Source organism: Prionailurus bengalensis, chromosome A1 (assembly GCF_016509475.1).
Source record: "Prionailurus bengalensis isolate Pbe53 chromosome A1, Fcat_Pben_1.1_paternal_pri, whole genome shotgun sequence".
NCBI lineage: Eukaryota > Metazoa > Chordata > Mammalia > Carnivora > Felidae > Prionailurus > Prionailurus bengalensis.
Window position 1 is genome coordinate 14,946,677 of NC_057343.1, and position 24,475 is coordinate 14,971,151.

Genomic DNA, 24,475 nt, shown 5'->3' on the forward strand with positions numbered 1-24,475 from the left:
TTACTCTGCTGGTGACTAATCATTACTGCAGTCAAACCGGAGAGGATTAACAAATTTTAGTAATCCGGATTGTGTTTTTTCAATTACCATAGTCCCCAAATGTGCCACACGCTTTGTGGGAATGAGCATCATATCGACAACCTATTGCTGTTAAAAAATTGTAATGCACTTTAGCTTGATAAACTGTCAGATGCCCTACAAAGCACTCTAAGGCAGTCTGGCCTTCAGAATGGGCTGACATAACAGGTGTAGGTTTACTGATGTGGGAAGGAAAGGCATTCAGCATTTATTGGTCTGGTGAAAGACAGAGACAAAACGGAAAATACTTAAGTTTGGGTCTGGATATTCAAGGCTTTCTTGACAAAAATTCTCACAGCTGGTGGGACACATGGGTGGCTCAGTAGGTCAAGCGTCTGACTTCAGCTCAGGTCATGATCTCACAGTTTGTGGGTTCAAGTCCCACATTGGAGCTTTGTGCTGACAGCATGGAGCCTGCTTCAGATTCTGTCTGTCTCTCTCTCTCTGCCCCTCTCCTGTTCATGCACAGTGCATACTCTCTCTCACTCTCAAAACTAAACATTAAAAAAAATTCTTACAGCTGGAGATGTTGTATCTATTGCCTGACAGGGCTGCTCACTGTCTAATTACAGAGATGTCTCATCTATATTTGGCCATAAAAATGGAAAATGCCAACCCAAACTTCAGAGTAACATTTTCTGTTTGCTTCTCTGTATGTTTATAAAGTGAATCTAGAAAATTTCTTTCAGTCACCACACTTCCCAGTTACATATATGTGTAATACGTAAATTGGGGTCGATAAGGAAAACAGCCACCTCTCCTAATGTGAAGTGTTCCATATGATAAAGCACCCAACATAGACACTAAGAAAGTTGCTACGTCTTATTCATCCGGATCCCTCTTCCCATTCTCACCACGACCTACCCATGCCTCCCCACTGCTATCCCGTTCCACCTACTTTTTCTTACTTCACTATCTTCCTATTTCTTATATCCTTGAGAGCAACCCTCCCCAAATCCAATACGGCCATCATCATTCTAGGCCAACCCCGTGCTTTCCTACCCCAGGCTTTTACCACACACTGTTCCCTCTGCCTAGAATGTCCTCTATCTGTGCTACTTGCCAATATTCTGCAGACTTTATTTTGTTTAATCACTTGGCAGCATGTGATACCATTGACTATACACAACTCCAAGCCTGCTTCATTTTCCCCACTGGAAGGCAAGGGTACGTAGAGTTCTGGGTCTTAAGTTATTTTCTAATTGTGTTATATTGAATGTATGATATACAACCCATCTAAAGTTTGGTTTCCTCATCTATCTAGAGAAAAAAACCAGAACTTGCCTCATCAGGTTAGTGGGAGATTTAATTTAATAATGCATATGAAGCATTTAACACAGTCTCTAGCACACAGCAAATTGCTGACCATGTGTCAGCAGGTCTTATGCATATTCTATTATGTACCTTTTACTACCACCGCTCTCCACTTTACGGCCTAAAGCAGAGCCTTCATTCACCGGAGTTGCCTTGTCTTTCCCTTTCATCTTCTTCACTTCTCCCTCTCCTTGTCCACATCTAATCAGACCCGAAATTCTATAATGAAATTCTTAACTTCTATATCAAACCTTAAATATGTAATTGGTTTACATTACTGTTACTTAAAAACAGTGGAGGCAGGAGTGCCCACATAGCTGACTTTTAAAGTTGGCAGTGTACCTTATTTGGAAAAGATTGGCAAGTTGGAATAATAAAGTAGGTATATTTTTCATTTAGAAGTCAGGAGTGCCTGGGTGGCTCAGCTGATTAAGCCTCTGACTCTTGGTTTGGGCTCAGGCCATGATCTCATGGTTCGTGGGTTCCAGCCCGATGTCAGTCTCCATGCTGATAGCACGGAGCCTGTGCGTGTTCTCTCTCTCTTTCCCTCCCTCTCTGCCCTTCCCTTGTGCTCTCCTTCTCTCTCTCTCTCTTTCTGTCTCCAAATAAATAAATAAACTTTAAGAAAAACAAAAGACTGACAAAGTCACCACATGTATAAAACCAATACCTCATTCACTAACACTGGGTCTTGGGATCTGTGGAAGAATATCTTGCTATAACGAATCTTGCAGCTGAGGGTTCCCATATCGGCTACCAGCCACCTAGTTAACTTTCCATATATTGTAGTATGACTTCCATTTTTTAAATAAAAACAGTACTATATGATTAAGGTATCGCATGTCAAATGTAAACGCCTTTAATGAATAAACATTTACCAAACATCTGATAAAATCAAAGTACCATGTTAGAGACACTGAGGTCCAAGATATGCCCAAGGTGTTATTAAGTCCCCAACATTCAATCACCTCTCTATAAAGAATTACCATGTACCAACCCATTTTCCCCCAGGAATCTCTTTCTAGAACTATTCAACCTCTTGAACACCCTAAAAAATTTTTAAATAATTTTGATATTTTTGAATGGTTGTTATTTTAAATAAAATGTTTTCATGTAAATAACAAATGACACTAGAATTTGGATAATATTTATGAAATATGAAGACAAAGTTTGTTCTTCCCAACCAACCTGTGGTACATGTTTCAAAGTAACTTTAATGTGGAAGGCAAATACATAATTGATCACGAAAAATGACTCTATCTTGTTTCGTATAAGAGTTAGCTCTGTATTAAAATGGGAACAAATTAAAATATATGTTACAAAAAAACAAAAATCTGCCTTTATGACCTAATTTACATTTTGTACCAAAAAATATCATCCTATTTAATAATGGTCAAAGCCAACAGTTTTAATCTCAGCAAATAAAAATTAAACTGGATAAAACTATCATTACATTTCCTTTTGAATGTTACTTTCTAAAGTACTCAAAACACCTCAGTGTACTATATAAAAAGTGGCATTATCGTCGCTTTATATTCTGCTCCTTACTAACTTTCTATACTTAACCAATAGTTCATTATGAATATAAATTTAACAATATATGGCTTGGAACAAAGCCAGTTCAAAGCTATATGGTCGAAAACTCACAGTAGTTCGCTGAATCATAAGCCAACTCAGAAACAGGTCATGAGGACTCTTCCCTGATCTCCGCTAACTGCTATGCAAGGCTACCCGACACGCACTCGGTGGCTCTAAAATTGTTTGTTTGTTTTTTTTTAATTTTTTAATCTTTATTTATTTTTGAAACAGAGAGAGACAGAGCATGAGTGGAGGAGGGGTAGAGAGAGAGAAAGGGAGACACAGAATCCCAAGCAGGCTCCAGGCTCTGAGCTGTCAGCACAGAGCCCGATGCAGGGCTCGAACTCACGAGCCGTGAGACCATGACCTGAGCCGAAGTCTGACGCTTAACCAACTAAGCCACCTAGGTGCCCCGAAAATTGATTCCTTTTTAAGGGTAAAGTTTTTAAGCAGCAAATATGTTTGCATTTTTTTTAAGACATTAAAACAAACGTCTTTACTGGAACACATTCACGAGCTCCCTAAGGGCTTCCAGAAGCATCAGCTAGGAAGCACTTAACCATTTTCAAAGTGTGTTGTCCAGGACAAAATGAAGAGCCCTGGAGAACATCTGCTGTAAAAAACAAAAAGGGGGGGGGGTACTTAAGGCCAGAAATATGATTTCCTAGAAGTGAAAGAATTCTATGAGGAGAAAAATGAGACGATCTCAAACAAACTAAGGGCTCAAAAGAGAGGGAAAAATTAAAGTGTGAAAGAAAAAGTAAAAGAAAAAGCAGAGACGGTATGAATAAGGAGCCTATGTTGTGTCTTCCTTTGTACAGAAGCACAAAATTTTTTGTTTTGATGAAGAAGCAAATGAAAGGGACCCCTGGGTGACTCAGCAGGTTAAGCAACCAACTCCTGATTTCAGCCCGGGTCATGATCTCACGGTTCGAGAGATTGAGCCCTGAGTCAGGTTCCTTATGATGACAGTGGAACCTGCTTGGGATTCTCTCTCTCTCTGCCCCTCTCCCACTCATGCTGCATGCTCTCTCTCTCTCTCTCAACAAATAAAAACTTAAAAAAAAAAAAAGAAGTGAAAGAAAGCAAACCAATACCCAACTGAACTGAATAATCCCTCTGTGAATAGGAAATGTTTTGTCAAGAACCAGAAATTTCTTTGGGTAACCAGAGGCATGCAAGACTAAAAGTGGTGCAATTTACCCTCTCATCTCTCTTTCTGGGCTCAATCTCCTAGTTGCATTCAGGAAATCATTACTAAATGCAAGGAAATTAAAAGTGACCTAAAACAAGATTTGATGTATGTCACTGGATGAGTAAATATCAAAAACATAAACTCCCCAAAAAGGATGCATAAATAGGGGCGCCTGGGTGGCGCAGTCGGTTAAGCGTCCGACTTCAGCCAGGTCACGATCTCGCGGTCCGTGAGTTCGAGCCCCGCGTCAGGCTCTGGGCTGATGGCTCGGAGCCTGGAGCCTGTTTCCGATTCTGTGTCTCCCTCTCTCTCTGCCCCTCCCCCGTTCATGCTCTGTCTTTCTCTGTCCCAAAAAATAAAATAAACGTTGAAAAAAAAATTAAAAAAAAAAAAAGGATGCATAAATAAAAGACTGAACACTGATAAGCACGTTATAGAAAAATTAAGTGCCACCTCCCCTGTGAAGTGCGGCTCTCTTGGGGCTGGTGTTCCCAGGTCACAGTATTCATAACAGTCTCAAAGGGGAATGTGATCCCCAAATTTAAGAGTTACTGTTGCAGATGAAACAAGAAAAACTCAGTTAAAGATACACGGGTTTGATTTGCTTTAAATCACTGGAATTAGTCCTTTTTTTTCATTTTGTTATTGTTGTTCTTTGTTGTTTAGCTTCAGTTAAAGGGAATTATAATAAAGACCATCCAGCTTAGTATGTAAGAGAACTGGCCAATAAAGGGGGGCCTTAAAAACTGTAAACCAGTGGTAAAGGGTTTTACTTTTTTTTAAATGTTTATTTATTTTTGAGAGAGAGCACACACGGGCGCGTGTGCACGCACACACACATGCACACACACACGTGACTGGGGGAGGGGCAAAGAGAAAGAGTAACAGAGGATCCTAAGCAGGCTCTGAGCTGACAGCAGCAAGCCAAATGTGGGGCTTCAACCCACCAACTGTGAGATCATGAACTGAGCTGAAGTCAGATGCTCAACGAACTGAGCCACCCAGGTGCGTCTGTAAAGGGTTTTCTATATAAGATTCTCTCCAATGTAGCTGTCTACCACTATATATCCTTTGGTTCTGTGGATGGGCAGATCACCAAGAAGAAGGTAAGAAGGTGAAAAAATCCTAGACAGCAACCTGAATGTCTCATCAACCTCAAGATCGTGCCTAGAAATGAGCCCAGGACCTTTGGATCTTGGCCAGGCACCAACTTCTCTCCCCCACCCTGTGAGAAGCCTCACAGGGAGACTAAGACTTGTTTTGGGTTTAGAGATGCCCTTGAACAGCAATACATGATATAAATATATGTATGTAAATATTATAGTGAGTATATAAATCTCTCTTGACTCCAAAAGCCAGTAGCAGCTGAACACTGAATTACAAAGGCATTCAACGATGGTTCAATGAACAGAATCTCCCCAGGTGCAGCTTTACTGTAGGGCAGGATATTGGAATTCACAATGAAGTCTCCTTCCTTAAGAGAGAACCAAGTAATAAAAAAGTCCTCAAAGATCTTGAATAGTAAAGTGATAAAAGGACAAGAGGGAAAACCACCATGAAGAGGGGAAGAAAGAGATCACAAAATAATTGCATCTCACCCAAGAAACAGAGCACATGGAAAGCGTATTTTAACTATGAAGAGCAAAAAGATATGCAGCTTAAAATATGTTAATATAATTGCAATCTAATCAGCCTATAAATGGTATTTTGGACTGTAGCAAAGTGTTGCCAAATGAGCATGCAGAAGGCAGGAGTGCAGAGCAGACCCTGGAGGCGCACCCATGGGGCACTGGAGGGCATCAAGTAATACTCCATCCTGCCATGAACATTCAATGTTTTTCCTCTTAGTCGCCTAAGTTTGGAATTAATTCAGAAATGCCATATGTGCAAAGAGTGCAAAGATAATAAGTGGTTCACTGTGCTAAAACGGGCTGCATAATCTTCTCTGCTGTAAGTTACTTATAAAACCTCAGTGAAACCCAGGACTATTCACACTGAGCTGCAGAGGATGAAAATCACAGTAAAAGGTTAAAGAATGATGTACTTGGTAAATCCGTAATTATACACATGACTTCAGGGGTAAAAGTGAGTCTTTTATGAAATGCATATTGAAAGATGAGGTCAATATTTAAAAGCTGAGGCAATCTGGGGTACCTGAGTGGCTCAGTCGGTTAACATCCGGCTCTCGGTCTTGGCTCTGGTCACTATCTCGGTTTCTGGGATCGAGCCCCACGTAGGGTTCTGTGCTGACAATGTGGAGCCTGCTCGGGATTCTCCCTCTCCCTCTCCCTCTCTCACAAAATAAATAAAAACAGAACATTTATGGGGAAAAAAGCTGAGGCAATTTAAAAGCAGATCAGTGGTTGCTGGGCTGGAGGTGGGAGTGAGCAATGACAGCAAGTGGGCATATGAGGAACCTCTTGTGGTAAAAGTGTCCTAACACTGGATGTGGTAATGGCTGCACTACTATGTTTATTAAAAGTCATTGAGGGGCGCCTGGGTGGCTCAGTCAGTTGAGCGTCCGACTTCAGCTCAGGTCACGATCTCGCGGTCCATGAGTTCGAGCCCCGCGTCAGGCTCTGGGCTGATGGCTCAGAGCCTGGAGCCTGCTTCCGATTCTGTGTCTCCCTCTCTCTCTGCCCCTCCCCCGTTCATGCTCTGTCTCTCTCTGTCTCAAAAATAAATAAATGTTAAAAAAAAAAATTAAAAAAAAAGTCATTGAAAAGTACACTTACAATGAGTAAATGTTACAGTATATAAGTTATACCTTAATGAAGCTATAAATATTTTTTCAAGTTGGCGTATGTAAAAATTCAGCAATAATCCCATTCTATAAAAGAGTTGTACTTTTTGGTGATGAGTTACATTAAGAATGTTCTTTTTCCATTGTTGGGAATAGAAATCTCTATGACAGCTTAAAAAAACAGTCTTAAATGGTTTTTTTTTAATTTTTTTTTTCAACGTTTATTTATTTTTGGGACAGAGAGAGACAGAGCATGAACGGGGGAGGGGCAGAGAGAGAGGGAGACACAGAATCGGAAGCAGGTCCAGGCTCTGAGCCATCAGCCCAGAGCCTGACGCAGGGCTCGAACTCACGGACCGCGAGATCGTGACCTGGCTGAAGTCGGACGCTTAACCGACTGCGCCACCCAGGCGCCCCAAATGTTTTTAAAAGTTACTGGAAATGGATTAATTTCATAACTAACAATGAAAATAGGAAGACAAACTGAGAAGAAACTGAAGCAAGACATTTCAGGAGCTTTCTCAACATTTACTACTCTTTTAGCAACCCACTCAAGCTTTAATATTGACAGATCACTAGGATTTGATAATTTCAGAAGGGAAGTATTTTTAAACTCCAATGGGTAAAGTAGATTACACAGAATGAATCATGAGCATTCTTACAAAAAAAAAAAAAAGGATGTATGTGAATTTTTATATACTCAAAACATTTTTTTAACACCCTATAAAGCCAGATACAGCATCGTGGTTAAGAGTGTAGGTCAGCCTAGATCACACATTAACCACATGGGTAGGCTACCTACCTCTCCACCATGCCCCCCCAATGCCATTCCTGCACCTATAAAATGGAGATCACAATGGTATCGATTACACACTTCTGTTGAAATGGGAAAAGGGAAATACTTCGTGAGGGCCTGGAATAAAGTAAGCATTCAAGAAATGCTAGCTGCTGCTCTATTCTTGTTGATGTTGTTATCCTGGGTTGGGTTTCATATACAGACAATTTTATTCTCTCAATTTTATTTTCTACAAAACCTCACACCCAGGGACATCTCCAGTCCTGTACCTTACTGGAAAGCCAATTACTCAGCAATGCTCATGCCCACTGTTTCCAGCTGTTTTAACAGAAAACATCTTCCAAGCTTCAATTCATTACACAATGTGATATTGCTCATCTGCTGGCAATTCTGGTGCTACATCCCAGAATTAGTCTGACACACTTTCTTCAGCTGGTGTTAAGCCAAACTATAAGGCAAACAGGACAAATGAAAAGCCAGATGAACAGAATCCATTTACAGTGGGGTCATTTACAGTAAGATCCTTCCATATGAGAGAAGTATCAGAGATAGAAATATATACTAATTTAAATACACAGGGTAGGGGTACCTGGATGGCTCAGTCAGTTAAGTGTCCAACTCTTGATATTGGCTCGGGTCATGATCTCACAGTTTGTAGGATCGAGCCCCATGTCAGGCTCTGCACAGACAGTATGGAGCCTGCCTGAAATTCTCTCTCTCTCTCTCTCTCTCTCTCTCTCTCTCTCTCTTTCTCTTTCTCTCTCTTTCTCTGTCCCTCTCTCTCTCTCAAAAGAAATAAACTTGTTAAAAAAGGAATTTTTGTTGTAGAATAAAATAATGATATCACTAAAAAGACAAAATGGTCAACATGTCCATGCTACCCCTTTTATAGCACACCAACCCCAGAAAAGTCTTAAGAAATATGTAATTTTATTTTTCCAGAGCCACGGCATCAACCAATTACAAAAATGAACTTTCTATTGGTTCTCTGTAGAGACACTCCATTTATTTCTAGAGATTTTTCCCTCCAATATTTGGAGCCATAACCCCAGAGATAGAGTTGAACGTCCCATTCAAAGAAGTCATTGTTGATGGGGTCACTGGGCATTGTGTGGCTATTTGAAATAGCCATATTTGCCTAAGTAGTATACAATCATAGCCAGCCAACAGCTGAATTGAGTAGAGTACATCTGTTCAGTCTCTTAACCTCCTAGGCTACATTATAAGAAAAACACTCCAATTCTGATTGCTAGGTGATTATTGCACACCAGTTTACCCCATCCATTGTTCCCAGCAGCGAGTCTGTGATACGTAAGACTGTTGGCCATTAAATACTGAGGCATGCTAGCCAGAAATTACCTCCAAAAGTTACCCTCCGTTCCCTGCACACATTAAGAATTTCTCCATGTTCTTGTGGACATTTTCCATGTTGAGAATTTTCCCATGCATAGGAGGAATTCTGCCTGACAACAGTTGGAGACCTAAAATCAACTCTCAGGAAGAGTTTTAATGACTTCCAATCATTCCCATGGAAGTCATTCAGAAAAACCATAAGGAAAATATTAAATCTGTGCAGCCTATTGAGGAGAACATACAGATAACTTCTAACAGCATGCATATGGACCCTGTGGCAGCCATGTGCACCAATCTCTCATCAGGATCAGCATTTCCACAGTAATTGCTCAGCCCTTTCTGAACCTCTTAACTTTCAATCATTCTCCATATAGGAAGTTACCCATCCTTCACACACAGGCAGCCCATTGGGGCTAGATTGCAGTGGGCACACATTTCGTACTAAGAGACTGGCTGCTTTCCAGAACATTGTGGATGGTGAGCATATCTTGCTATTTGATGTTAACATCGATGCTCAGGATATGCAAATACAACTGCTAAACAAGCTAAAATTAGTCTTTAATTCCATCTACCAAGTAACAGCCTGGATTTATCATCCTTAGATCTTTGTATTAATGTCCCATTTGTACTGCTTAGTTGCCTGAGCAGTGCTTCCTCATCTTTAATGTGAATATGGATCATATGGGGATCTGGTTAAAATGCAGATTCTGATACAGTAGGTCTAGGGTGGAGCCTGAGAGTCTGCATTTCTACAAGCTCTCTGGTGGCATTACTGCCACTGTCCTCAGACCACTGTTGGTAGCAATGCTTTTAAGAATACGGGTGAAGCATTTACCTGAGCATACAGCAGGGCTTTTTACAACTTGTTTCTGTTGTATAACTAGTTACCGGTTCCCATTCTATTACTTTGAAAGTGCACACCACTTCCTGTACTATTATTCTGAAAATACATTGAATGCCTACCTTTTTTAAAAGATAATGCTTACCTTGAGTTATTTTCCTCCTAAGAGATTTTCTAAAAATAAAATGCTGATTTTATCCTACTACCTGCCAAGGTGAGCTTAGTTTATGGTCTTCCAAGTAGAGAAAAAGAAAGAGCAGAGCAATCTCTCCTAGTGGCACTCCCAGCCCTAAAGTCCTGTGATTGTACATATCAGAATTTGAGCCACAAATCAAAATCAAGAATCATATGTAGAGTTTAGGAAGCAAAACAAACGAGCAAAGGAGAAAATTTTAAAAGAAAGAAAGAAAGAAACAAACAAACAAACAGAGAGGCAAACCAAGAAGCAGACTCTTCAGTATAGAGAACAAACTGATGGTTAATCAGAGCAGGGATATAGCGAATGGGTAAAAATAGGTGATGGGGATTAAGGAGTGTACTTGGTGCGGTGAGCACCAGGTACTGCATAGTGTTGAATCACTCGATTGTACACCTGAAACTAATATTACACTCTATGTTAACTAACTGGAATTTAAATTAAAACTAAAAAAAAGTCATTTAATAAATATTAAGCATCTAATAAGGATAGCCAAGAATATAGAAGTCAATAAAGCATTGTCTTCTTTCCCTAGGATGTTTCTGTCTTATACAAGTACACAAATGGTTACAACACAAAGTAGAAATGATCTGGCACAGAAAGACAATGACCTGGGTTTTTTTCCTCCGGGAAAGAATCATAAAAGATCATTGGTGATTGTGCTCCCATTGACCTAAGAAACCTAAGTTATCTGGTATTTATGGAAGAATACTAGACTTCTTTCATCAGAAAGGCTTTGGAAAATGTCTACAGTTTTTTTCCAAGAGGGCTCTAGACAGTGAGGATGAATTCTGAGATACTCTTAACCTCCAATAACTGGTTGCATTAAACAACATCTCAAGAGTCACTGCTCCATGTTGGCTTTTCAGTCTGACTTTAGAACATTGCTACTCTCAGCCATGAGTCACAACACGAATAGAGGCTGTGCAGATGAGCCACTGAAGAGGAAAGCCTACTAGACAACTTGTGCAATTAAGCAACAAAGTTAGAGAGGAAATGGCTTAATAATTTCAAGACATTTCCTACATGAATGTATAGGGTGTCATTTGAAATGACAAGCAAGAGACCAAATCATAAGCAGAGTAGGATCTGAATTTTTTTTAAAGAAAAGGAAATAAAGACAATATATTAATGAGTACCATCTTCTCAATGAGACTGTGAGCCATTTTATCTTAATATTTATTTTCTCATTTACTTCAAAATTCTTTACAATGATCTATATTAATCCTGTAATGGAAAAAGCCAATTAAGAGATAAATCTCCCATCTGTCCCTTTGTTTCTATGGCATGTTGTTTACAAGCTAGTTCAGATTTAAAATGGGATATTTTAAGTTCCATTTAATTTCTGAAACTGCTTTCTTTCACATAATTTAGTCTCAAGGATTTAAACTAATCAGAAAAATCTGCTGTAACATACTGTCCTCGACCACCACAAACACCCTTGAACACTGTACGTTTGTATCTCTGCAATAATTGGGCCAAGTGCTATTCATGTGAATCTCTTATTGGCCTGTCACCAATTATTAAATCCATAGGACATATTGATTAGCTCTTTATTCACCAGATGGCTAAGGCAATCTCAGGAAAATGTAGAGCAATTCTCCTGACTCAGACAGTGAAATTTTTCTAACAGAATATCTATTGTTTTCCCACAGGATAAAAGTTCTTTCAGTAGAGGAAATGCTCTAAAATTGGCAGATGATTTTTTTTTAATTATCCTAGCGTCTCTAATGAAGCAGGAGCCTGAGCTAGAAAACAGCACCATGATGAGCACCTTACAATCTGCAGTTTCCACTGCCGAGAGCACCACCGTCGCTGATAGCAACACACAGCCACAGCCTGGGGTGACCACTGGGTTCCTAAATGGCCATGACCCATACTTCACAGAACACTGGAAGCAATGTCTAATGCCAAATGTGTAGCACATGACAAACTGGTCAGTCGCCCAGTCAGTTAGCTATTCAGTTATTTATTGAACAAGCATTTATCCGGTCAGGCCCTCCCTTGAGATTCAGAAGCCAAGAAGATACCTTCCCTAGCCTCATCCTATAAAGTCCAAAGGGGAAGAGAAGGCATAACAATTGTCAACAGGCCAGCACAATCAAGAATTGTAGGGCCATCTACAATGGACATGAATAGAGCCTTCTCCCAAGGAGAGGAACTGTCAGTTCTACATGAGTTAAGTCAAGAAATGTGTTATAGATGAGGCTACCTTTGAAATGAATCTTGACAAATGAGAAGGTTCTTGCTTTGCAGAGATGTGGTGATGATTCAGTGAGATAAGTATACATATAGCAACTACCCCAGAGCACCAGGCACGCAGGTGTTCAAGCACTGATGGTAATAATAATGGTAATATTACTATATTGATATAATGGGTCACTGATAAGATACCCTTAAGGAATAACTGGTACAACTGAAGAGAAGCAGGTGAAGACAATAATATCTGGGTTACATCCACAACTGACTGACAATAAATGGAATGATAAAAATAGAGTCATTAGTAGTTTTAGTTACAGTACAGGCAATGGAAACAACGCAGAATGACTAACCCTATATTGACAAAATTATACAACTATAAATGTCCTGTACTTTTAAGAAAGCCTGGAATAAGACAGCAGAAAGGAAAAGGACTAATATTTATGGAGGACCTACCATAAGTCAAGCCAGGGCCTTTGCATACATATTTTCTTAATTAATTATCCAACCAATATTGTGAGGTATGCACTATTATTGCCATTTTAAAGCAGAAACTAAGAGGCCATGGGTGGCTCAGGCATTTAAGCATCCCACTCTTGATCTCAGCCCAGGTCATGATCTCACGGTTCATGAGTTCGAGCCCCACATCGGGCTCTACTCTGACAGCATAGAGCCTGCTTGGGATTGTGTCTCTCCTTTCTCTCTGCCTCTCTTCCACTTGTGTTCTCTCTCTCCTTCTTTCTCAAAATAAATAAATAATCTTTAAAAAAATTTTAAGGAGGAAATTGAGATTCAGAGAATTCAATTGACTTGCAAAAGGCCAAACAGCCAATGAGTGAAAAAGTCAGAATCTGATCTTATAAGTATCTTATCTTAAATTCCATGCTGTTCTCATTATACTATGAAGCATTTTCATGTGAGAAGTCACAATTAAAAAGATAATTTTAAAAAAATTCCTTCAACACATTTAAAATATGATTTATTTTTCAAAACAATTCACCCTCAGCTTTTCAGGTATAATAAATACTGATACTTGAATACCTACCACAGTGTTGAGTTTTGTCATGTGGATTATTTCATTTAATCCTCGAGATACCTAATAAAGCAGGTATTATTATTATTCCCATTGCACAGACAAGAACTGGAATTAAATTAAAGCTTAAAAAAAAAAAAAGAAATGTCATTTAATAAATATTAAGCATCTAATAAGGATAGCCAAGAATATAGAAGTCAATAAAGCATTGTCTTCTTTCCCTAGGATGTTTCTGTCTTACACAAGTGCACAAATGGTTATAACACAAAGCAGAGACTTAACTCTCCCCAGTGGAAGAATAGATTCCAAGGGTTGAGGACAGACAATGAGGTGTTTGAAACTAGTCTATAAAAACAAGTGTTCTTCCTCCATATTATGTTACTTCACATACCTGTGCTTAAATTACAGCATACCTAAGCAGATTTCCTCATTACAAGTAAATTCAATGTACTGAATTTTCTTAGCTTCAGTGATCAATAAAGTGAGGAACTAAGTTAATTTTCCAGACCTGCACAAGAAACTAGATCCAATGAGATTTCTCAGACTGAAATCTGAGTGCAGGCCCCACTGACTCTAAAGTCCAAGTTCTTTGTATCACTCCAACATGCTCCTTGAGGGCACAGGAGACTCACAGGCCAAACCAGGGCTTTATGCTTTTGCAAAGCAGAAGTCACCTCTAGGAGATGATCCCAAGTCCATAGTCTTGTGAAAGTGCCCAAAGCACGTTCAGCATACCAGAGAGGAGGGCCAAGGAACACATCTTCAGTTCTAGAGTAGGACACAGGGGAACTTAGAATTCATTTATAGCAAATTCGTATTCAATTTACAGAAAACTGACTTTTGCTAAGACTAATGTAAGCCTGAAAAATATACATCACAGGAACCCATAATTAATTACATTATCAGATATGCTCAGCCGGAACAAAAGGACTTAACTCTTCTCTATTTGGGGGAATTAATATCTATGTAAGGACAGATGTAGCTTATAAATCCTAAATAGCAACAAAAGGTATATAACCTAAAATAGCACATACTATCCTGGACACCTTAATTCTCTAACTGAAGTACCATAATTACTCTTAAGCTCCTTTTTCTTTGAAAATGGCTAAGACTTTCCATCAATTCAGAGCTCTAACAAATCATGAAGATGGTTTAACATGTGCTCTGAGCTTTTGCAAAAAATTTTAATTTGACATTTTAAAGTGTAAGCTAAATTACTTGTATCAACTGTGTTTTTATATCAATTGCAAACAAAACTAAAAGGTGTTCCATTCACTTTCACAACACAGATAACATACCAAATCATATAGTAAAAAAATCTGTCTCCCAAGAATGAAGGCTTTTAAATATGCTTAAAGAAGTTAATTAGAGCAGTCACAGAAGTTTTATTTTAAAAAGGGGGGGGGGGAGTCACTATTACCAACAGCTACAGAAAATATCATTTTCTAGTCCAATCAAATCCTATTACGTCCTAAATCCCTTCCTTTTCATCTGAAAACCTATGATCTTCACATTTTCTATGCTCATTAATTGCTCTAGCCAATGTCAGATGTGGTAGCAATGTGTACCACTTTGTTAATTGGTAAGGGCAAGCAATGTCCTAAGGTCTCTAAACTCAAGTTTGGACCATTTCATTCTTACTTCAGATTAGAATAAGGTATGAAAAACCAAAAGGAAAAACATCAAAGACCATCTTGTGGTATCTGACTGACAGATTCCAGTTGATCATATTACCATTTCCTGAATTCCAGTAAGCTCATTATACTAATTAACTAAAATAAATGGCTGCAATTATTATGACTCATTTACAAACATCTTTTGAGCTTTGTGTTTATAATAAACAAGGGGATTCAATGATCAAAAGATACAGAGAAGGGTGCCTGGGTAGCTCAATAGGTTCAGCGTCCGAGTCTAGATTTTGGCTCAGGTCACCATCCCAGGGTTGTGGGATCAAGCCCTGAGTCGGGCTCCACTCTGAGCATGGAGCTTGCTTAAGATTCGCTCTCTTTCCCTCTGCCCCTCTCCCCTGCCCACATTCTCTCTAAAATAAAAAATAAAATAATAAAGGAAGCGCTTTCGGGAAGAAAAAAAAAAAAAGATAGGAGACAACGTAGAAACTGATTAACTATTGACAGCTACTGGAATTTCCTGTACACAGCACTATAGTCAGAATGCTTGTGTCCCCCTCAAATTCATACATTGAGATCTAACACCTAAGGGGATGGTGTTAGGAGGTGGGGCTTTTGAAAGGTGATTAGCACATGTGGGCAAACTTCTCAAGCATGGGATTAGTGCCCTTATAAAAGAGTCCCAAGAGCTCCTTAGCCCGTTCTGCCACTGCAGAGGACTGTCCTTTTGCAGAGGACACTGCAAAAGGCATGGTTTATGAACCAGGAAGTGGACTCTCACCAGACCAAGTCCACTGGCATCTGGACATTGGATTCCAGCCTCTAGAACTGTGAGAAATCAATTTATGTTGTATATAAGCCACCCAATCTGTATAGCATTTTTGTTACAGCCACCCAAACAGACTGAGACGGCAGTTATGAGGTCTGTTCTCACAGTTCATCATTCTAAATCTGTTTATGAGTACCTTGCTTTAGCTCAGTGATTCCTAGTGTTTTGTATAAGGAAGATAATAAGCTGTTTGCTCACTCTAGCATGTTAGCAGTGGTGGATTTTACAAAGTGCATGACCTACGTGAAATGTCTGTAAGATAAAAATATAACATCCTTGACTGAGTTTCTCCTCTGCTACTAAAGTATGCTGCTATTTTGTATGGGTCTTCAATATTGAGAAGGAGATACTATGGGGATGTGCATGCATATATTTTCTACTTAAAGAGCAATCGAGTTTATCATTGCTATATTTCAGTGGGGAAGGGGAGGTCATTGGGAAATGCTTTATCTGTGATTTTTATAGTATAAATTGTCTGCTTAGACAGTAGCTGTTCTAAGATTTGCTGTTGTTTACATTTCCAAGAAAGGATTCAGTAATCACAGATTTGGAAGATTTAACAGCTCAAGACAGCCAGATTAGCTGTTCCAAAAAAAGGAGTCAGGAGATACACAAGTGTATCTTTTGTAGCAAATCTTGTACCTTTTGGGTTTACTTTAATTACTTAAAAAGTAGTCACACTCCAAATGAACCTCTGGGAAGAGATGCTTGGCGGGGTGAGTGACTAACCCACTGAAAAATCCCAATCTACAGAGCCTGGACTGGGGCAAAAGGAAAAGATCCTCACACCCTGCACACGCTCCCTTTAGATATGGAGAGAAGGAATATGATTACAACCTTCAGCTAGAAAATGCCCTCTTTCCTTCTTTGGGGGCCCTTAACCAAGGCCCAGTACATAATGCATCACTGAAATTAAGGCAAGGCAACCATTTCCTTGACCTCCTAACCTTGCTGGCAAAAGGGTCTGGTCACACCGTGCGCAGAGGTCCCCTGAAAGGTGTGAGAAGGAGAAGCAGAGTTCTGGCAGAGCTCTGAAAGGTGTGTGCAGCAACCTTTACTGAAGCTTCAATGCTCCTGAATAAAGAACGGAGCTGAAATGATTGGATAGGGTTTGCTCACAAACCAACTGCTGTGAACCTCAACAGTCATCTGGGGAAACTGCAGCTTCTTGCAAAATGTTTTCTACATGGTACCACATTTCTAATATGTTGATTTCCTTATCTCGGCCTAAAAACCTCAACAACAACAAAAAAAAGGCACTGTATAATGAACTCTTGGTTCGGGCTTAAAGCACACCCAAAGGCAAGAGAGCAAGGAGGCCAAGTGATGGGAGGAACAGGTGAGAACGGCATGTGGTCTATGCCCTCCAGTGCCCATCCTGGGTAACATATGTAACAGCAGGCAAGGGCTCTCACTATTCATTTTCCCCTGTTCTGTTGTCAAACAACCCAGAGTCACCAGTTTCCATCCCGTGGGTATATCCGCAAGCTGACTGAGGCAATGAGAAAAGCCATCCCTGCTTACAATTTGCTTGTTCTATACTATGTCACTTCAAGCATTCAAGCTATTGAATTTTTAAACAATTATATTTCCTCAATACAAAAAAAATACCTTTAAAAGCTTTTTAGTCATTGGGTTTTGCATATCATTTTTGGAGATGATACGAGGGCTGTTACACTATTAAAACAAACAAACAAACAAAAGAGGTGAGACCGTGAGCTGAAGGATGAGGTCCTGCTGACAGGACAGGACCTCAATGCCACAGTGGGCGGGGTACAATGGTGGTTGGCTTGGGGTTCCGCTCTACCATGGCAGAGCATCGTGCCACAGGAAGGCTTGGAGAAAACTGGTTCATTCTCAGAGGCTTATCAAGCCTTGGTCTCTGCCAAGACTGTCAAAGCATTCTACTCTAACAAACCTCTCATGGGGGGAGATTTCCCTTTGGAGCAGAAACGATTCTAAAGACTCCTGGGGTCCATGAGGAAGCATCTTTGTTCCTACTGGGAACCCAAGCAAAAAGTCTTTATATTCTTTCCACTCTATCTTCCAATTCGTCTGCAGCTTTTCACCACTCTTGCTATGAAGAGAACATGCCACAACAGAGGAAATGCTACAACAGCAAACTGAATGCCACACACACACACACACACACACAGACAAACAGCCGAATACAACCATCAGCAGAATGACTGCAAGAAAAAAATACATAGAAAACTTTCAGATGATATTTCCTGGACAAATTACTCACTTGAAAATTCTTTCTCAGGGGTGCCTGGGTGGCTCAGTCCATTAAGCATCCTACTCTCGATTTTGGCTCAGGTCATGATCTCACGGTTCATGAGGTTGAGCCCTGAGTCGGGTTCTGCACTGACAGTGCAGAGCCTGCTTGGGTTTCTCTCTCTACTTCTCTCTCTGCCCCTTCCCCACTTAGGCTCTTGCATGCATGTGTTCTCTCTCTCTCTCTTTCTCAAAATAAATAAATAAAGAGTAAAAAAAAAAAAAAAAAACAGGGGCGCCTGGGTGGCGCAGTCGGTTAAGCGTCCAACTTCAGCCAGGTCACGATCTCGCCATCCGTGAGTTCGAGCCCCACGTCGGGCTCTGGGCTGATGGCTCAGAGCCTGGAGCCTGTTTCCGATTCTGTGTCTCCCTCTCTCTCTGCCCCTCCCCCGTTCATGCTCTGTCTCTCTCTGTCCCAAAAATAAATAAACGTTGAAAAAAAAAAATTAAAAAAAAAAACAGGTAAGCTCTCATCTTGGGAAAATCCAATAGACAAAAATGCAGAACTACAAAATGGCTGAGTAACTCATTACAAAGGGAACCACTGAAAGGTTTCAAAGTTTAAATGTGAACCTTGCTATCTTATGTTGCTATAATTCACAAACCAGCAATGGACTTTTTGATCAATGACATTCAGGCAACACCCTCTTAGATCTAGAAGATTGAGAATTTCATCTCTCAGAATTCCTATCTACATTACACTTAGGGGAGACAAGTTTTATGAGACAAGCAGAATACTGGTGAATATAAATGAACAACTGGCAGATATTCCTTCTTTCCTAATGAATTTTATAATTTAGAGCATTTGAATGTCTCCCTAGGGGAGGAATTCTTTCATGACTAACACTCTTTCTAGTAATTGCATCTATTTTTAATTCATAAAATTTGAATGTGTGTTAGCCTTCAAGAACTTGTATGAATCTTCTATTTAATAAAGATTGACCTTTTATTTTTTTTTAAGATTAACCTTTTCATTTATGAATATAGTTTGATTTTAATATGTACTCTACATACAAATCACTCAAATTACACCTCAAAATAATTTTTAAAAATCACCTGGACAGGTCCACATTAAAAACTAAATTTCAGGGAAAGAGAGTGTGCTAAAAATTATAATCTTAAACAAAAGACATTTATAAACTCTGAATGACCAGCAAATCGCACTATACATATATATATATAAATACGTATATATACATATATATGTATATATATGTATATATACGTATATATATATATACATACATATATATATATATATATGTATGTATATATATATTCAGCTCACTATCAGGATTCTGGCAAACCTTTATAAAAGTCCACACAAGACTTCTCTTTAAGTTCACGTGAGCAACTCACATTTATACGTCCCCTCATCCAAGTCAACTGGTGTCCATTCCATAGCTAAAGAAACACCCCTCCTCTTCATTGTTGATTCTGAAATTATGTTTTCAATACAAGATGTATAATATTCTAGAAATATGCCTCTTAAAGCCATTCAGATGGAAGTATGTCATTCCTTTCATAAGTACTTAAAAATCTATAAAATTTAAATAAATCTCACTAGCAAACATTAATGAGACATAAAGTATTCTTAGTATTATTTCGGCCAAAGAAAGGAAATGAGATTTTTTGCTAATGGTCAGAGTTCACATCTCAGTCATGCTTAAGGCTATAAGACATTACTACATGAAAAAAAATTGAAAATAGACGGCTGAACAGCACCATTATGTTAACCAATTAATAACTGGAAAAAAAAAACCCAGAAATCTGTTGAGTAACCATTTAAGCTTCAGAGAAAGATATTTTACTTTATGCTTATGGTTAATCCTGTCTACCTCTATCCTCGGTCTGGTTTGAGGCCAACAGCTATGTATTTGCTGACTAAAGGACCCAACTCCCTCCACTTCAGTAAAATGCATGTTTCAGATCCCCTCCCCCCACCAAGGCACATGGATCCCCCAATTCCCTGGTTCTTCCCTGTGAAGTCAAGGTCATACCACAACAGTGCTCTTACCTGTTTCCCGTCCAGGGTATACAGGCGTTTCACCACTCCCGAGTCCAGCTTGATGGCATCAGTTATGTCAGTGAGAACCTGCTCAAAGGAATGTGCGGTTTTCTTGTTCAGCAGAATCCTGACGGCCTTCCGTGGCTTCACCCCACTTCTGATGATGGTGACCAGCTTGGGCCGAATGAAATCCTTATTCTCCCGCACCTCCGAAGGGCTCCCTTTGGCAGTGGCCAGTGAGGACACTGCCCGGGAAGCCGAGGTGGTCTTGACATTCACCGACCAGTTGGGGTTCACGTTCTTGGTGTATTCCAGTTTCTTGAAGGGCTCTATTGAGCCACACACATAGCTTTCTCCTAAGGAAGAGAGAAATATATTTACATTTACACCAGGGTAAACTCATTTCCTTTTTCCTAGTCTTTGATTTTTCCTTTTCTACTAGAACTGAGAAATACTTGTGACTTTTTGAAGAATGGAAGCATGATTAACATTTAATGAAAAGAAACATTTTCTACTTCTAATCTGGCTCTGTTCAACAGCAGATTGATATCCTAGGAGGGAAAAAAAATCATCATTCTTCCCTTACTTCATTTTCCGACTGCTGAAAGAAATACTGACACTGAATAAACCTCAGAAATAAATAAAACTGAGTTCAAAACAAAGTATTCTCTGGGATTTGGGGTATTTATCCTTGCAGAAAACTTCAAAACCAGAGGTACCTACATTTAGTAATAATGTAAATAACATAATTTGAAAATGGAAAGTGGATCAGAAAACAGCTTATTAAAATAGCTACGTGATTCATTGTATGGTGACAGTTGCTAGGTACGCTTGTGGTGAGCCTAACATAAGGTATGGAGAAGTTCAATCACTATGTTGTACACCTGAAAGTAATGTAACATTGTGTGTCAACTATACTCAAATTTAAAAATCTAAAAAAAAAAGGCTATATAATTTATAAGTTTGATTGGAGTGTGTGCTAAGCATTTTGTAAAGTCAAGTAAAATTCTGAAAGCAAGTGAAGTAACTGTCACCAGCTAGCCCCCAAGACTTGACCTTTACTGCTCACCTTCTTGTACCCATCAACCTCTGTCCCATATTTTTCCTTAAGCTCTTCTTTCCAAGGTAGCTCTTAACTTAGACAAAAGACCAGACGGGCATAGCAACCCTCAAGCAATAATGACTGCCTGTTCAAAAGCTCTAGTGGTCCAAACCGCCCAGACCAGTTTGAGCTTAACCCCTAACTCAGGCTGTTGTGCAGGATGACCATGGAGTGACCAACAGTTACCTTTACCTCATTACAATGCTAAAAATCACAGCCAGAGGTGGAGACATAACAAGCAAACAAAACATATGAAGAAAGAAGCATGGTCTGTCAACTGTGCCTGTTCCCCCCCACCTCCAAGTCCCTGTGTTTCCCCACCCCTACATGCTTAAACTTGGCTCCTTTCCCACCTGCGTTCCTTTAAAACTTTCCCTGGTTGTTAGGGGAGCCAGTCTGACGCCTTTGTTGTGACTGTGTCTCCCTTCAACTGCAGCTGTTGCCCCAATAAAGCCTTGCTTGTGCTTTTAAATTTTGGGTCCAGCCTCGTTTCTACCAGTGGTAGGTCCAGGGACCCGAGTCCAGAGTCCAGTAACATAACCACACTTCCTTTCCTCCCATCTACACACGGCCAAACACAGTGATCTACATACTCTAGGAAGGCCAATTCATATTTGTTTTTAGGTAAAAGATTTTGAGAATGGTTAACTTATAAACTGTAGCTTCAGAAACTGACTCTAAAATAAATGTAATTATATAAGATGAATGAGGTCCAAGGATCTAATGAATACTATGGTGACTATAGGTTATAACACTATACTATAATTGAAATTTGCTAAGAGACTAGAATTTAAATGTTGTCACAAAAAAAAAGATAAACATACAAGGCAATGAACGTGTTAGTTAACTAAATGGGGAGAATCTTTCACAATATATACATATATCAAATCATCATGAGGTATGCTTTAAATATCTTGCAATTTTGTCAATTATACCTCAATAAAGCAGGGTAAAAAAAAAAAAGAAAAGAAATTGATTACATTATATTTTTATTAAAAATGACTCCTTAACAGAGAATGGTTTAATGAAAATAATCAGACTATTAAGTAGATGTGGCTCACACATAAAAGAAGTCACATATGTAACAAGTGATGATAAATCATTAAATGACTGATCCCATATATATACGTACATATATGTATATATGTATATATTTCATATATATATATATATTTCATAAAGTTAGGTCAAAGTATTTTGAAGTTAAAGATTTTATAATGGCTTTTTTGTGTGTTAGTAAGTCTTTGTAACAGAAAATAGTTAAAACGCTAAAAAGCCTTCATAAATGCAGGTAAAGTGACCTGGGACTAATCCTGCAACAGCCCATCTACTTTTATCTAAATCCTTGTCCTATTTTTAACTTACGAGTGCAAGCATCCAAGGCCACAGAATAAAGTATTCACATAAAAATAATGGAACCAGGGTTTCAAAAATAGAAAATCACAGTTATACATGTTATCAAACATTTACTCTGTAAGTGCTCTTAGAAAACACTCTAATGTGTGTTTATACATTATATCTCACTAGACGTACACCTAGTACAAATTTAGCAATCCCCTTTTCTATTCACCTTCACTGGTCCCAACTATGCTTTTCTCAAGATTTATGTAGATACCAAAAACCTATGCGTGGGGGGTCGCAACAACAGTGGTGCTTTGTGGACAGACAGCACGAATGCTCCAATGGGAAACTGCAAGTCTGAGCTCTCAAGACCTGGCCTCTCCATGCACATGACCTGGGACAAGTCCCCTAGTCTTCTCAGTGGTAGTTTATCCATCCATCAGATGAAGGCTATTCCGGGGGCCACTGATCCCACCAGGCTGTGGTGAAGATCAAACGAGATAACAGAGGTCAAAGTGATCTCAAATACAAAACCACACAGGTGGACACCTGCTCTGGGGCTGCATTACCCTGACTGTGCAGTAAGCCCGAAATGAAAATTAAAAAACCAAAATTATTAGCGATCAGTGAGCGGGTCTTATAAGGTGCTAATTGTTTCTAACTAGTTACCAGGAGACGTCACTTTGGCTCCATTTCAATGCGACGATGCCCCAAATGTTCCTCAACAAGGCACACACAGCCCAAAATACAGCAGGCAAAACCAGACTGTCAGAATTCTGTGCTAATCAGAGATACCCAATTGTCTGATCATGTGTAAGTTTATACACTAAGCTAATAATTAAAATCAAAACAAAATGAGTAGTTGACACTCCAACAACAACAAACTTTTTAACCTTAAAAAATATATAATAAGAATAGGGAGGAATTTTAAAGTATTCACATTAACAATGTGGAGTGGGTTTGTTGAAAAAGAAAATAAACACTTTTTTTTTTTACATCTCCTTAAAGAACATCGAAAAAATTTTAAAGCATGACAACTTTGAGAAGGTAATGCTGATTTGGTTCAAGTAACAATGATGGGAAGAAACTTGTGTTAAATCTGTGCTGTCACTTGGCTCCTCTGTCTGGTTTACCACATTCAAAGACAGCAAAACAATCTTGGGGAAGGGTGTGAGACTCCAACAAAGAACAATCTTGTGCTACAAGGAAAGTAACTGCTGAAAGGAGAGACAGAGCTGGCCACCAAACACAAGATCACACAATACTCAAACTGTCATTTAGAAGCTACTACACTATCCAGAGGGCGCCTGGGTGGCTGAGTTGGTTGAGTGTCCAACTCTTGGTTTCAGCTCAGGTCATGATCTGAGGGTCATGGGATCATGCCCCACACCGGGCTCCACATTGAGTGTTGAGCCTGGCTTGAGATTCTCTCTCTCCCTCTGCCCCTCTCCCCCACTCATGCTCTTGTTCTTAAATTAAAAAAAATAAAAAAAGAAAGAATCTACTACACTATTCAGGAATTCAGGAAGACAAGACGAGGTTTCCTTATGCTAAAATGCTTCTATAAAATTGTGCAAATATACTATTCGACCCCTCATTAAAAAAATTTTTTTTAACGTTTTATTTTTGACACAGAGAGAGAGAGCACAGGGGAGGGGCAGACAGAGAAACAGAAGTAGACTCTGTGCTGATGGCAGAGAGCCCGATGTGGGGCTGACACTCACAAACGCTAAGATTGTGACTTGAGCAGGCGTCGAATGCTTAACCGACTGAGAAATCCTGATGCCTCGATTTGACCCCACATTTTGACCCCACATTTTGACTACGTTTCTTTTAATCATAACTCTGAATTTCTTCCCACCACTAGAGATACTGCCTCTGTCTTAATTTAAAGTTGATTTATTTTCTGATTTTGTTAGAAAATAACTTTTCAGTTAATGTGCTAGTATCATTGACAACCATAA

General features: G+C 39.4%; 1 protein-coding gene across 5 annotated transcripts in view; it reads right to left on the reverse strand.

The window, feature by feature from the left end:
* Window positions 1-24,475, reverse strand: part of DCLK1 (doublecortin like kinase 1) — a 346,275-nt gene that overhangs the window by 301,824 nt on the left and 19,976 nt on the right. For all 5 annotated transcript variants that reach the window (XM_043576843.1, XM_043576859.1, XM_043576833.1 and 2 more), the window contains exon 3: window positions 20,078-20,424. In XM_043576843.1, the coding sequence (XP_043432778.1) occupies window positions 20,078-20,424 (347 nt within the window). The remainder of the gene's footprint in view (window positions 1-20,077; window positions 20,425-24,475) is intronic.